A 13,632-nucleotide genomic window follows, 5' to 3' on the forward strand; every position below is an offset into this window, starting at 1 on the left:
TAACGCTTATCGATACGCGGCGTTAGATATTTCGTGAGTCTTCCCATCTCTAACGCGTTGTAGTAAAGAAAAAAAAGTGGGAAAGCAAAAATTTATATTTTTCTGATAGTTTTGTAAAGTTACGCTTTAAACTAGAAGCAATCATGTCCACGGAGGACTTTTACCTACGCTACTACGTCGGACACAAGGGCAAGTTCGGGCACGAGTTCTTGGAGTTCGAGTTCCGGCCGGATGGCAAGCTGCGGTACGCCAACAACTCAAACTACAAGAACGACACCATGATCCGCAAGGAGGCCTTCGTCCACCAGTCCGTGATGGAGGAGCTGAAGCGGATCATCATCGACTCGGAGATCATGCAGGAGGACGATCTGCCCTGGCCGCCACCAGATCGCGTGGGTCGACAGGTGGGTTTGCCGCACTTAGCAGCTAGAGCTCAACTAAACAACCATGTGTCTTTTTTAGGAACTGGAGATCGTCATCGGTGACGAGCACATCTCGTTCACCACCTCGAAAACGGGATCATTGGTGGACGTGAACCGATCAAAAGATCCCGAGGGCCTGCGATGCTTCTACTACCTGGTGCAGGATCTCAAGTGCCTGGTCTTCTCACTCATCGGCCTGCATTTCAAGATCAAGCCCATATAAGCCGTAGCCTCCACCTCATGCATAGCCTATTTATCGGACACATCGTATTTTATAATGGAACTTCTACGATACTTGTAATTGTATTAGCTATACCGTTGTACTTTTTGGTACAGTTTGCAGTGAATAAAAAAGGAGTTTGCCGTGAATAAAACAGGATTGGAAAATACTTTCTTTTCAAAGTCTGTCTAGACTGTGCTATAGAAACAAATAGCAGATCTACGATGCAGTAGCAGACAACAAGTTTAACAATAATACCCAAAACAATAGTAAACCATTAAACTTTTGATGTTATAATGTGTAGGTATATTTGAAAAATATAATTTAATATCTATTGTGTTTGAATAATATACATTCTCGAGATAAAAATTGAAAGTCCTTTACATTTGTACAATTCGTATATGTCTAAAACAGCTTAATCTAAGTGATTAATATCTCACAAACTGGCAAATTGTCTTAACGTTTAAGTACAAGCAGTAACTTAGCCTAAGATAATAATCGGTATCTTAAGAAACTGGAAAAAATACGCACTCACAAACGGTTTTGAGACTTGCAAAGGGTTTGGCTTACATATGCTACTAAATTCAGTCTTTGGGGTGAGTACTTTGCTAGCGAAAGTACAAACTAAGGGCCTGCAGGCGATGCAACACTATAGAAAGCTCTTATAGAGCCGAATGCGTAGGTCTCAGAGTCATAACTGTGGCTGCTGGTGCAGAGCCAAAGTGGCTGAGATATTGTTACTGGGTCGCTCCAAATAGGTGCCATGTCCTGGCATGGGCATTGACATTGGCATCTCCAGATGCTGGTGATGGTGATTCAACTGCGCCTGCTGTAAATGCTGCTGCTGTTGCTGCGGAAGTTGCTGCTGGTGGGAGAGTTGTGCCTTCAGGAGACTGGGAGATGCCTGCAGCGGAGTGTTGCTGGACACACCGACGCTACTGCCGCCAGGACTGGGACCACCCTCCTTCAGCGGAACGCCGATAGTCAGGCGCACATGAAGACCAGACTCCTTGATGAGATTCACTACATCGCCGTGCGACATGCCAGCTATCTCGATGCGGTTTACTGCCACAATGCGATCGCCCACCTTCAGCTCCCCACAACGATCCGCCGGACTGCCGGGTATCAGTTTCCCTTAAAACGTTGATATGTTAGATAAATTGAAACAAAGTCCAAAGTTAGTGGCATACCTATTGTCGAGCCGTAATAGTGGTTCGATGATGAAATGATAACAAATCCGAAGCCCTCGTTTTCATGCCGGCTGACAATCACATCATAAGGATAACGACGCAGTTGTGTGCTGACTGGCGCCTGCTGCAAAAGCGGAGTTCGACGCCGGCGAAGGATCATGGTAACCTGCCCGCGTAGCGCCGATTCTCCCACCAAAGAAACCACTTTGTGGTGCGACGAATTAAGCTGAATTAAAAACGGGAATTAGCCATAATTTAACTAATGTGTTCATAGGTTAACGTACCACGTTGATGCCGTCGATGCTCAGGATTTCATCACCCGTATTAATGCGCTGATCCTGATCAGCGGCACCACCAGGTACTATGTGGCCCACAGTAACCTGGGAACCCTCCTCAGTGCCGCCGACTATGCGAAAGCCGAAACCCAAAGCCTGGCGCTCCAGAGTGACCTCAGTCAACTCGCACTGGTCCGCGTCCTCGGAGACGTCCAGCAAGGCTCCGTTTCGCCAGCTTGGCGAATGCTGCATCTGCTGCTGCTGCTGCGGAGGATCCAGGTTGGCAAAGCCCACACGCCTGCGATCGCTGAGTAGCTCGTTGACGCGCCGTTGGATTCGTTCGTTTTGGAGATGCGCTGTCTGCAGCGGCGAGTACTGACCAGTGGTTCCCGACATGGCAGCCTGCTGGGCCTGGACGAAATATCCAGGGCGGTAGCGCTGCGCCTGGCAGTCGTAGCAGTAGCAAGATTCGTGATGAGCCAGCGGTAGGGGAAGGGGCTGCATACTGGGCGGCATGCCGTAAATGCCACCATTAGGATCTCCCTGAAGCGTCACTTCCGCCAGACGCTCGGTCAGACGGCTAATCTTGGGATATGGATCCATATAGGGAATGTCGTCCAGCTCCTGCAAACTGCTGTTCGACTTTCCTTGGGTCTGCAGCTGAAGCGGTTTCCTTTCCGCGGCAGCAGCACCGTCACCCTCGTCGTCCACCTCGTTGTTCGGCGATTGAATTTGAACCCGTGACCGTCGCGTGTCCACTAGTGGTGTCTTTGGGCGCATGGGTAGCACCTCCTTCACCTGGGTGCTGTAGAGGTCTGCCGTGGGCGTCTTGCTGCGGAACAGGCCGCTGCCCACAAAGTTCTTTCGCAGCTTGGCCACATTACCCACCTGGTTTAGTTGGGCGAGCGTGTTGTTGGCCGGCGGATCCGGCGGCGTTCGCTGAATCTTCACGGCTGTGGGCGTTGTCTGACTGCACTCCTTGAGAAGCTCTACGACGTAGAAGTGCGGCTTGTTGCGCACGTTCAAGCCATTGATTTCCAAAAGAACGTCACCCTCCATCAACTGGGTGCAGCAGTTGCGATCGAGAATCTTCTTTACGATCTGACCACAGGCGGAATCGGCAATGGTGAAGCCGAAACCCATTGAGCCCTTCATGATCGAAAAGGTATAGATCTCGGGTTTCTTCATTAGAATGAAACCACTGCCGGAACCGCTGGCCTTCTTCGCTCCCTCGCCGGACAAATCCAAGAAGTTGTAATTGCCGTCCATGTTGAGGCGTCGCTGCTTGTCCGACTCCCGCCCATCCACCGCCATGGTGGTCACTACCTCTGTGTTGGGATCATTCGGGTCAAAGGGCAGCGGATATCCACGGCACACTTCAAGGGCTGCCCTCTCGCCAGGCAGAATCGACTGAAAGATATTGACCATGTCGTGGTGCGTGTAGCCCAGCACACATGTGTCATTCACATAGACCAGAACATCTCCCGTTTGCAGCTGGCCATCCAGCCAGGCAGGTCCGTTTGGCACCACTGTCTTGATCTGCAGAAACTCCTCCACATCCCCACCAGCGCTCCCGTCACTTCCCACAATCGTAAAACCCAGACCGCGGGATGACTTCAGCAGCGTTGTGTTGATACGCTGGCCCTGCAGCTCGGCGGGATTGCGGGTGAACTTGTACGGCAGCTTCATTGGGCTCTCATCCTCCTCCTGATCGTGCGCTTCTGCCGCCTCTGGGGGCATTGTTTCCGACAGCGCAGTGGGTGTCTTCGAGCGCTGTTCCTGATGCTGTTGTTGCTGTTGCATCTGCTGTTGCTGTTGGCTCTGCTCGGCCGCCCGTCGCTTGGCCTCCAGCACTGGGTTCTCGTACTGCGTCCGCCGGTTTACATGGTCGATAAAGTACATTCCATACATGGAGTCCTCGATCTTCTCCCATCCGTAGGGCAGCTCGTCCTCGCAGCAATCCTCCAGTGACTTTTTCTGGTACTTGGAGAGCCGCGGATCCAGCCAGTGAGAGGTGCCCGTATTGTGACTGCACAATATAGTATAAGGTCAATATATATCTTTTTTGATTCTTAGGATTTATTATACTCACTCGATGAAGTAGAGCTCGCCACGTTCAGTGTATGCTGTTTCCCATTTGGGCGGAAGTGGTCCCAATCCGTCGCCCGGATCATCGTGGCTCTCGTGGTTCTGGTGCTGGACATCTCCAACTCCGCACTCGCTGCCGAGGCTGCTGTCCCCCGTCTCCCCGTTGTAGTAGGTGTTCTGCAGCAGGTTCTCTGTGGAATATATGTAACATATTACTTGATTATTCAGTTAATCAGTACACAAACCAATCACCAAACCCAAATCGTTCAATGAACCCCTCCTTTTACAGGTGGCATTTTGAGCTGGTGAAGTTGATGCTCAGCCAGCCGAAAATAGTTGGTGTGGTCTTTTGAAATTGAAGCACATAGACAACGAACCCCAATCCCTAGTCCGCATCTCCCAGCCCATCGCCCAGCCCAATCCCCGCCAGCTCTATTGGGAGTCCGGTGAAGCGTGAAGCGTTTTCGATTGGGGCAAGCCAGAATAATAATTATTATTAGCAGTTGCCAGTTGGTGGCAGACAGGCTCTGGTTAGACTGTGACCTACTTTGCTGGCCCACGAGATGGCCAGTGGCCACTACGAGTAGGCACTCACTCACTCACAGTCCCCAATCAAGTCGGATGAGTAATGGGGAAATGTTAATTATGGCCAAGCGAAAGAAGTAAATGAGTGGCCTATGCTTTTAGCCAAGTTGGCCTTGGTAATTTCGCTTGACAAGCCGCTAAGAGATGATCAGAAGATAAGCTCCAGCTATGAGTCAGGTTTCCTCGAAATCGTTTCCGAACTAACCATTCAAGAACCGAATAGTATCAGAGTTGGATTAACATATGCTGAAATATGCATCGTTGCTCATTAAAAGAGTGGATGTAAAGTTGACGTTAGACGTTTTTTTTAGACCATGCGTCGTTAACCCCTTTTGAGGTGCATGCTCCAACCCAGATATACATATGTACACATATAAACACATCCAGAGATAAAGCCATGCGAATAGGGCTAATCGAATGTCGGGAGCGCCGGAGAGCCAACGGAGCCAGCGGAGCATCATTCAAAACGTATTGCGAATGATTTGCATAGGAAGATGAATATTTATGCCAGACACTTTCAACTGGAACATGGAAGTGGAGTATGGAGATGGGGCTGGGCAGGTGACACGTCTTTAAACGGTAAAAGCGGCATCGCTCCCTGTTTGCATTGGCTCCAAAAGAGTGGGACACAAATGGAGAGAAGCTCGTTTGAATAGCTGCACTGAACAAAAAGAAGTTCGAACTTAAATTGATAACTGCATTACATTGAATACTATATAGTATCTACAAGATTTATGCTAAAAATTAGGTGTTATTATTATTATTATATCTTTCCATTTAATATATAGAATTAATAAAAATCATTAAACTATTTTTCCGTGTGCATTTCATAAGTTTATGTTGGTCTAGTCTGCAGAATTCATAGAGTGTTGCCGAGCAGATTTCTGATGGGGAAAAACGCTGCTGGCTGAACGAAATCGAGTCAGTTTTTCCAGCACGGAAGTTGTTGGCGGCACAGTTTGCCTTCGCCTCCCACCACCCACCTCCCACCCACCCATCATCCCATGATCCAACACCCACCACCCACTTCGCTTTCCTTCGCCGCTTCGTTCGCAACTTCATTCGACTGCATTGTGTAAATATTTGTAGAATGCGAGGCGAGAACGAGAGGGTATTTGATCAGCAGATGTGGCACAGAAATAATGCTCACAGCTGTATATATGGAAAGTACCAGGGGGCTTCTCTAGAATCTGAACTAAATGCTGTTTACCTTTCCATACCTTTCCCAGTTTGGACAACTCGTGCATCTACTGCTCTTGGACAAATACATATATGAAGGCAAATATGTGCCACACGCTGCTCCAAATTTGCTGAACATGTTTTCTTATCTGCACCTAGCAGATAAGCTAAGCAAATGTGTGTTCTTTTCTAATGAAACAGAACGTAAGATCGCTAAATGTTAGGATTGCAAAGTTTTTCTAGCTTCCAAAATGGCACTAAAAGACCTTCCTTTGTGGCAACGCCGCTACTTAATCTATAAAAATTGCTCACTCGCCCCAAAAAGATCGCATATCATGCAGTCCAAACAGGCAATCCAAGTGACTCATCTGCTGGGAATGTTGGCTCGAATGGATCTTGAAATTGAAAAGATTGGATCGAAGAAGAGAAGCCAGACTTTGCGCTACACAAAGCGTGTCCATTACTCATAACAACAGGGATTGCCGTAGTCCGTGTGTCGTTGATGATAATGATTGACATGCGATTATTTTCCAAGATTGTGGCTAATTGCACACGCGGTTTTCGGTAGAATCGTTTAGCCCAGATCCTATCAAGACAGCTCAATCTGAACGCCGAACGGCGATGCATTAATGCTTCGGTAGATGCCTAAAAATAATTAAAACAAAACACAAAGCACGAGCCGCAGAGCATGGAACTCTTGGCCAACATGTGGTACAACAATTGTGGCAGACACAAACAACAAAAAATCACCGAGTTACGTGGAGTTGTACACAAAATACGCGCCGTCAGTTCATTGACTTTGACCCAAATGGAAAACAAAAGTCGAAACGGAAAGCTACGCACGCGTCTTCTGGGGGTCACGGGGGCGTGGCAGGTCACGGGTGGAGCCCTAGGGGGCGTGACGGCAACGGCGCGAGCTGCCCAAGTGCCCAACAGTTATTATTTCGCCTGCCCAAAAAGCGTTTGTAGTTAACATTACAATTAGCTAATTGCCAATTTTACCCTTAGTGATTTTAACTAATTTAGCTAGTAGTAGGCATTATTAGCATTCACTTTTAACTACTTATTTCTAACTGTCTCAAGTAATCCATCACTGATCTAATAAAAGTTAATTTATGTGCATTTGAAACACACACCTTTGTAAGTTTTCTTCTCAAATCGTGTCACTTGGCACGATTTTTTTCGACAAGTTCAGAATTCAAGGAAATCGTTTTCTTAACTGAAATAACAGAGAAAGTCGGTGCCTTCTACCTTCTGTTTGCTTTTTTTACCTATTTCATTTAGCACTGAGTTATATAAATCTGTTTTAAGTGCTATATTTTTCCTGCACAGTTTATAACCGCAGCTTTCTCGATTTCTTTGTGATACAAAGAACTTTTTTTTAATTGGCAAGTTGAGTGCCTCATGTCGCTGCAAACTTTAATTTGTGTAATTCCGGTGTAACGTCAACATAAATTAGCCAGTAATGAGATGCTTGTTCCGCCGCTTTCTTGCCCGCTAGATTCATTCTGCTGTCCAGTGCAATTTCCCGAGTTACGCAATGTGCATGCCATGGGATGCCCCTCAATTAGTTGTCCAACTTCTCATGCAGCGCGTCCATTGAATGCACGAATCCATGGCAATTACTTCGCCCGCATTGGAATGCTGAATGACTCCTGGCCGAGGCACTGCGGTCAAAGACCAGGCCACTCAATTGATGTCATCGCGTCTACCCGACCCACTTGGAATGGGCAAGTTAAGTCAACGTCTTTGTTCTGGGGTTTCCCCCTGTGTCATCTGTGACGACTCCTTCACGGACTCCCTGCCTGCTCCGCCTGATGATAGCATCTAATTGGCATTGCTGCTTCGTTAGCTTGCCTCACATGGCACGCCATAAACTAGAGTTACCCTTCCGCTGTCGCAATCAAGAAATTAATAATCGCAACACATGATGTGCAGGGGGTGACAGTGGGACAGTGGAGCAACCTGGGGCTCCAAGGCGACCGAAGGTTCTCGCCACATCTGCTAATTGCCACTGACGTGAGGCGTGAATGATAAGCAAGATACAATGTGCGGCTACTCCAGGTGGGTGAGTCCAAAGTCGTCGACGAGTGCGAGTTCGTTGCCACCACTTGAGGCCATTGAAACTCCTGGGATTCCGGGCTCCAAATAGCAACCCTTTGGCATTCATCTAATAAAATCACACCCTCTCCACTAATTGAGTTGCTCAACGCAGACGGCCAAAAAAAGAGGAGCTTACCACTTAACAATGGGCCAGAATGGCAGGGGTAACAGATGATTCAGTTTGAGATACATACTAACCAGCTAGCTTGCCCAACTTCCGAAAGCGATTTCCCATCTACACCTAGATGGTGTTGTCCAAAATATACATACTTGCTGAGTGGGTTGTGTGTTTTTTAAATGAAAGAAGATGTGAAAAACACTAACAAGTTAATATTCGACTGAGACTTTTGCACTTATAAGGTTATGAAATTCTTAAAATTCATTTATACTCGCTTGTTTTAGGCGCTAGTTAGTCAAATTCACGTATGGATATCTTGTGCTTAAAACGTTCAACTAATGATTTGGTCGAACATTTAAACCTAATAGCGCCAATCACACCTACAAGCTTAACGACGATCGAATATACCTACTATTAAATTCCCACATCATCTAGACCGGCAATTATTAAACCCCCCGCACACACATGCTCCAAAATCGAGGTCGCTGCGAAAATAAACCAGCTTTCTGGGTTTCATTCATGAATGTCGTCTCTTACGATAATTCACTCGCGAGACAATGCAGCTAGTCTGGGTTAGATGCCAAGTGGATCGACCAGGTTCATGGGGCTTCAACCGCGCTGGGAAAGTGATGACAGGTGTGGATTAAATGAAACGGGAGTAGAATAGCCGTCAGTCGAATGGACAAGACAAGAAGGTGAAACCGAGTGTGTTATTGAAAGTGCAGCACTTAGTCCTTAGTCCAACAACTGGCTAAGAACGAAGACCCACAACCAAGTCTCGGGTTAACAAGAAAGTGGGTTTTGTTTTACCAATGTTAGCCCAATGATATCACTTCTTCCCAGGCACGTGGCCATCCAAACTTCCACCCTGCTGTCTGCTTACTTTTGGTTTATTTTCCACCCAACTCCCCGCCGTGAGTAGACTAATTTTGTGGCACTACAAGTGCATTTCGAGTTGAAACCGAAACCAAATCCCAAAATGTGTAATTGAAACTGAAACGAAAGTGGGAGTGGAAGTGGAATCATAGCCATTGGCCATGTGTAGGCGGAAATGAGTCACTTGAGACGAACGCCCTAAATTAGGTTTAAGAGCTGCTCCGTTGCAAATTAATTTTAATATTTTATTGGGCGAAACGAAAATGGAAATTCGATTTGGAGCACCGGCGCGGCAAACCATCTACATAATTGATAGCATCATGCGACGTTAAATTAGTTGAGTGAAAAAACACAGAAATTTCATGTATATTACTTATTTAGATCGCATTAATTAAGTGAAAACACTTTATTGCATTCATTTTTAATGAATACAATTCACTTTTCATTACTTATTCAAATTGCACTTGATTAGAAATTCTTGCTCAAAGTAAAGCTTATGATTTAAGTAGGATTTCTTGAGGAATTTGCCTTACCCTTGCTACCCTTGAGAATGCTGCTGGGTGGACCGCCTCGTCCGGTGGCTGCTCCTCCGTTGACTCCGTTGCTGCCAATGCCATTGCTTGGCAATCCGGAGATGAACTGATTATGCACCGACATCTGGCTGTTCAGCGAGGATGTGCCACTCAAGGAGGCGACATCCTCGCGCGAGGCTGAATTCCCAATCGCTGCTGAGGCGGATACGGCGGATTTCTTGAGTGCCGGCGGCGGTGGCGGACGAAGATGATGGCCACCTGGTGGCGCTAAGCCGCCAGACTTCTCCCCGTTCCCAGTTCCAGTTCCATTGCCATGGCCATGCCCATGCCCATGCCCGCTCCCGTTCCCGTTACCAACCACATCTGTGCCAACCGAGGACAGTGTCTGGGAAGCGGCTGCCATTTCGCCGGCATCGCCACCATCGTCCACATTGTCGCGGCTGCAATTGAATTTTCTGCTGCTTCCGTTGGCCAGGCTAGAATTTAGATTCGAGTTTCCGTTAAATGTTGCAAAACTGGTCGCAGCGGCAACAGGATGTGGATGTGGATGTGGATGGGAGTGCTGGTGTTGGTGGGAAGCATTCAGAGGCGCCAACTGTTGCGGCTGTTGCTGCTGATAGAAGTGATTGCTGTTGAAATGCTGCTGCTGCTGTTGCTGCTGCTGCTGCTGCAGCATTAGGTAATCGGTGGGAGACTTGGCGGTGGCCACGCCCCTGGCCGCCACACCTGCTCCTCCGCCGGCTGTCGACGTTGTCGTGGCCGTGATTATTGGCATTTTAAGCCGGCTGGCTGCCTGGTTTTGTCTTTAGCTGCGATCACGCTCTCTCACACAGTTGAATTGTTTTCAGGCACTAGCGCTATTTGGCTCCATTGCATTTGAGTTTCGTTTATTTAATACTTATGTTGATTGTCTCGGCTTCGCTTTGTTTCGCTTGTCTGCGGGAATGTTTTAGATAAACTTTGAACGCTTCTTCATTTTGCCGTTTAAACAATTGTTATGTCATTGAGCTGTCATTCCGGTTCGGGCAGCTGCAAAACAGAACAATCAAGAGGGAAACCATTAATTAGCAGTATGCAAAGTAATATAAACAATTACCATGTGTATGGGCAATAGTAAACACCACAATAAACGTAAAGCAATAAAGAACGCTTCAGTTCGATTTGCAAGATACACAAATGTGCGACTTATGTCAATATTTGCTAAAATGTATTAAAAATTGTAATTTTAAAGCCAAATATTTAGCAAACTGAAATCTTAAGAGACTGGGAACTAAAATCGCTAGAAGCTCTGCGACACTTTATTATTATGAAATTCCTTAATACCCGCAACTTAAACTGCATGGCATGAAAATCATCGCCACATACTTTGAATATCCAACATTGCTGGGAGGGAGCAGCTCGCTCTCCACCTCCAAACCGCCAAACCAAGTCCCAGAGCGAACTATCCAGTTAGACAGCTCCGGGCCAGACAAGCGCATTGTTCGATGGCTTGGTCCAGACTGCAGTTGCAAGTGGGGCCAATCAGCAGATTGTTCAGTTAGGCTACTCAGTATCCATGGCATCCATAGCCGCACAAAAAAAAAAAAACACTCCATTGTTGACATTGCAATTTAACGGCGAGCTGCTTCGACTTTCCCATGCCAGACGCGTAGTTATAATTATTTTTGTGTGCATTTCATGGCGAGGTTTATCTTAAGTTTTCGCCACTTAAAGTCATTTTTTGCAGTCTTCAAGTGCGTTTAAGACAACCAGCTCGGTTTTATTTGGATCCATATAAAAAATAAACAAACTTTCTTTGTTTAATTTGGTGCAGTTCAACTTTTGAGCCAACTAGTTTTAATACAAATTATATTTTCAGAGCAGATTGCAGCAATTTCGCAACTCTCGCTACTTTTGAATATACATTTATTTTATATTTTAAAATAAAAGAGCTGGTTTCCCCGCTGGAAATTTGAAAACGTTGACTCACGACACACAAACAATTATGAGCGCGGGGAAAAGAACAAGAAAATTAACTGTGCGAAAAAAGGGGCATCAAACACGGCAGCAACATAAAGTTCCTCAAGCGAAAAATTTACTCCAATGAGAAAGAAGGCACAACGACGATCGTCGAGTGGATGGACGCGGCATGGAGGCGGCCACAGGGCAGGGGAGTACTCGGTGAGGCACACAGCGAGCTGCGGGCACCGCCAAGCCAAGAATTCCAGAAACCAAAAGCAAAACAACGGCGGAGAGAAACAAGTTTTTCAGAGCATGCCAGCAGATCGCCAGAAAACCGAAAACTGAACTAAGAATTGAAAACCGAAAGGCAACCCCCACAACTGCACAAAGGAAATAGTATGTTGTCCCTTTTATGGATTACGATTTGATAAGGATTTGGAGGGTATATAAGAACAACTGGGATATTCCTCTAAATGTACCAATTCCACTGCTCGTTTCTCTCAGTGCAGGGACACGTAACAAGAACGATCTGCGATGGTGGTAGCGATGGTGGTTGCTCCACTTGCCACACAGAGACCCTTCGCAGACCGCAAATGTATGTGCCCAGCCACCACCTGTCGTTTGGTGGACAGCGAAACAAAAAATGAGCATTTCCCATTAGAGAAAAGCCGCGAAAGGAGCGGCAAGCAAAGTTGGTTGAAGACAAGGAAGGAGAGGAAAGGAAAAGATCGGGCCACTTTCGACAAACAGGCGGCGCACGACCAGAAAAAATGCCTAGTAACAAATGGCAATCAACAAGGGGAGCGGCTATGGAAAAGCAAGTGAAAAGCGAATAGTTAAGGCCACAATTTCACTGCACGGGGAAAATTCATCATCGGCGTTTATGGGCGCCTGAGGTTTTCTGCGAAGTGAGTTGCATTCATATCCAAATGTGGTTATCATGGTTTTTTTTCACATTTTAGTAGGGATTTGATTGCATGTGGATATTAACTGTTAGTAAAAGAAAGTCTTAGCTGATAATAATCAGTTAATACCATTGTTATACTTGTAAGCATTGATAAAAGCATGAACAGTTCTTCAGAAACTAGCAAGTAAACAAAATCATCATTTTTTCATGCAAATTGATCGGCAATCATGGAAACTAGCTTTCAACAGTCGAGTGCCAGATACATTAGCAAATATTTATCTTTTCACGCACGCCTCGCTAATTGCCATCGATCAGAGATAAACTTTCTATCGGGTAATGAAGCAAAGTGGTCAATGCCATGGGCAGAAATTGGAAAAATGTCAATGAGGGAGATAAATAACATTTTCTGTCACTTTCAAAATTCGCACCTTGTTTATTTCTGCTTTGCTTATTTATTTGGCTCGAACACGAGTCGAAAACGAGGTATCGATGATCAGTTTTGAGCACCCAAGTGACGAACACTTTCCATTTTTATGGTGATTTTCGTTGTTTTTCTTTTTCGAAAACGCGTAGTTTCGAACACACATGCACATACACTTGTCAACACAGCAGAGAGATGCGGTGGCACTTGTTAACTGTGGTATTATGGCCAAGTTTTTGAACTTGTTGTGAGCCAAAAACCTCCTGGAAAACCCGTTGGAATCGCCGAACGACGTTACACACCTGCGACGATATGTGAAACGAGTTGCTCGTTTTCCATTTAACGCTGCATTCAATTGCAATTCGATTTTCCCGCAACGCGAACCGCACTCCACGGAATATCGAAAACAAATGAAAACTGAGGTGGCGCGTTGAGTTGAGTTGGAAAACCTGTTGCTCCAAACGACGCACACAGATGCAAATGCTCAGCGACAACAAACGAATGCAGTCTATTTCGTCCTTTAAAGGGCAAACTTCACTATTTGGGTAACACGAAATCTTTAGTTTAACGATTGTCTCAACTTTAATTGCAAATTAATGGGAAACTAATTAAAAACACGAAACGAAAAACAAAACAGAAAACAAAATAACGCGACGCTCAACACGACTGCTTCGCAAGCAGTTATCGACTGATGCTTATCGGTGGCTATTCACCACACCTAGTATGACCACATGAGCGATAACCTTTGCTTGGCGCCATTATCGATTCCCGATC

At 46.2% G+C, this 13,632-nt stretch overlaps 2 protein-coding genes across 3 annotated transcripts; one reads left to right on the forward strand and one right to left on the reverse strand.

Moving 5' to 3' along the window:
- Window positions 1–5: 5 nt before the first annotated feature.
- LOC6735492 (protein mago nashi) lies at window positions 6–801 on the forward strand. The gene is made up of 2 exons (XM_002082395.4): window positions 6–404; window positions 463–801. The coding sequence occupies exons 1-2, from the start codon at window positions 144–146 to the stop codon at window positions 643–645; spliced, it is 444 nt and encodes a 147-aa protein (XP_002082431.1). The 5' UTR covers window positions 6–143; the 3' UTR covers window positions 646–801.
- Window positions 802–925: 124 nt separating this feature from the next.
- LOC6735493 (membrane-associated guanylate kinase, WW and PDZ domain-containing protein 1) lies at window positions 926–13,580 on the reverse strand. 2 transcript variants are annotated; one of them, XM_039291289.2, is made up of 6 exons: window positions 13,161–13,580; window positions 9,590–10,618; window positions 4,200–4,386; window positions 2,117–4,136; window positions 1,833–2,058; window positions 926–1,776 (listed from the first exon to the last, which is right to left on the reverse strand). In XM_039291289.2, exons 2-6 carry the CDS (start codon window positions 10,362–10,364, stop codon window positions 1,334–1,336), a joined length of 3,651 nt encoding a protein of 1,216 aa, XP_039147223.1. In that variant the 5' UTR covers window positions 10,365–10,618; window positions 13,161–13,580; the 3' UTR covers window positions 926–1,333. The 2 variants fall into 2 exon arrangements, with proteins under 2 accessions (XP_039147223.1, XP_039147222.1); XM_039291288.2 differs by having other exon boundaries at window positions 12,866–13,580.
- Between the last annotated feature and the right edge of the window lie 52 nt (window positions 13,581–13,632).

The sequence above is a fragment of the Drosophila simulans genome, chromosome 2R (assembly GCF_016746395.2).
Source record: "Drosophila simulans strain w501 chromosome 2R, Prin_Dsim_3.1, whole genome shotgun sequence".
Classification (NCBI taxonomy): domain Eukaryota; kingdom Metazoa; phylum Arthropoda; class Insecta; order Diptera; family Drosophilidae; genus Drosophila; species Drosophila simulans.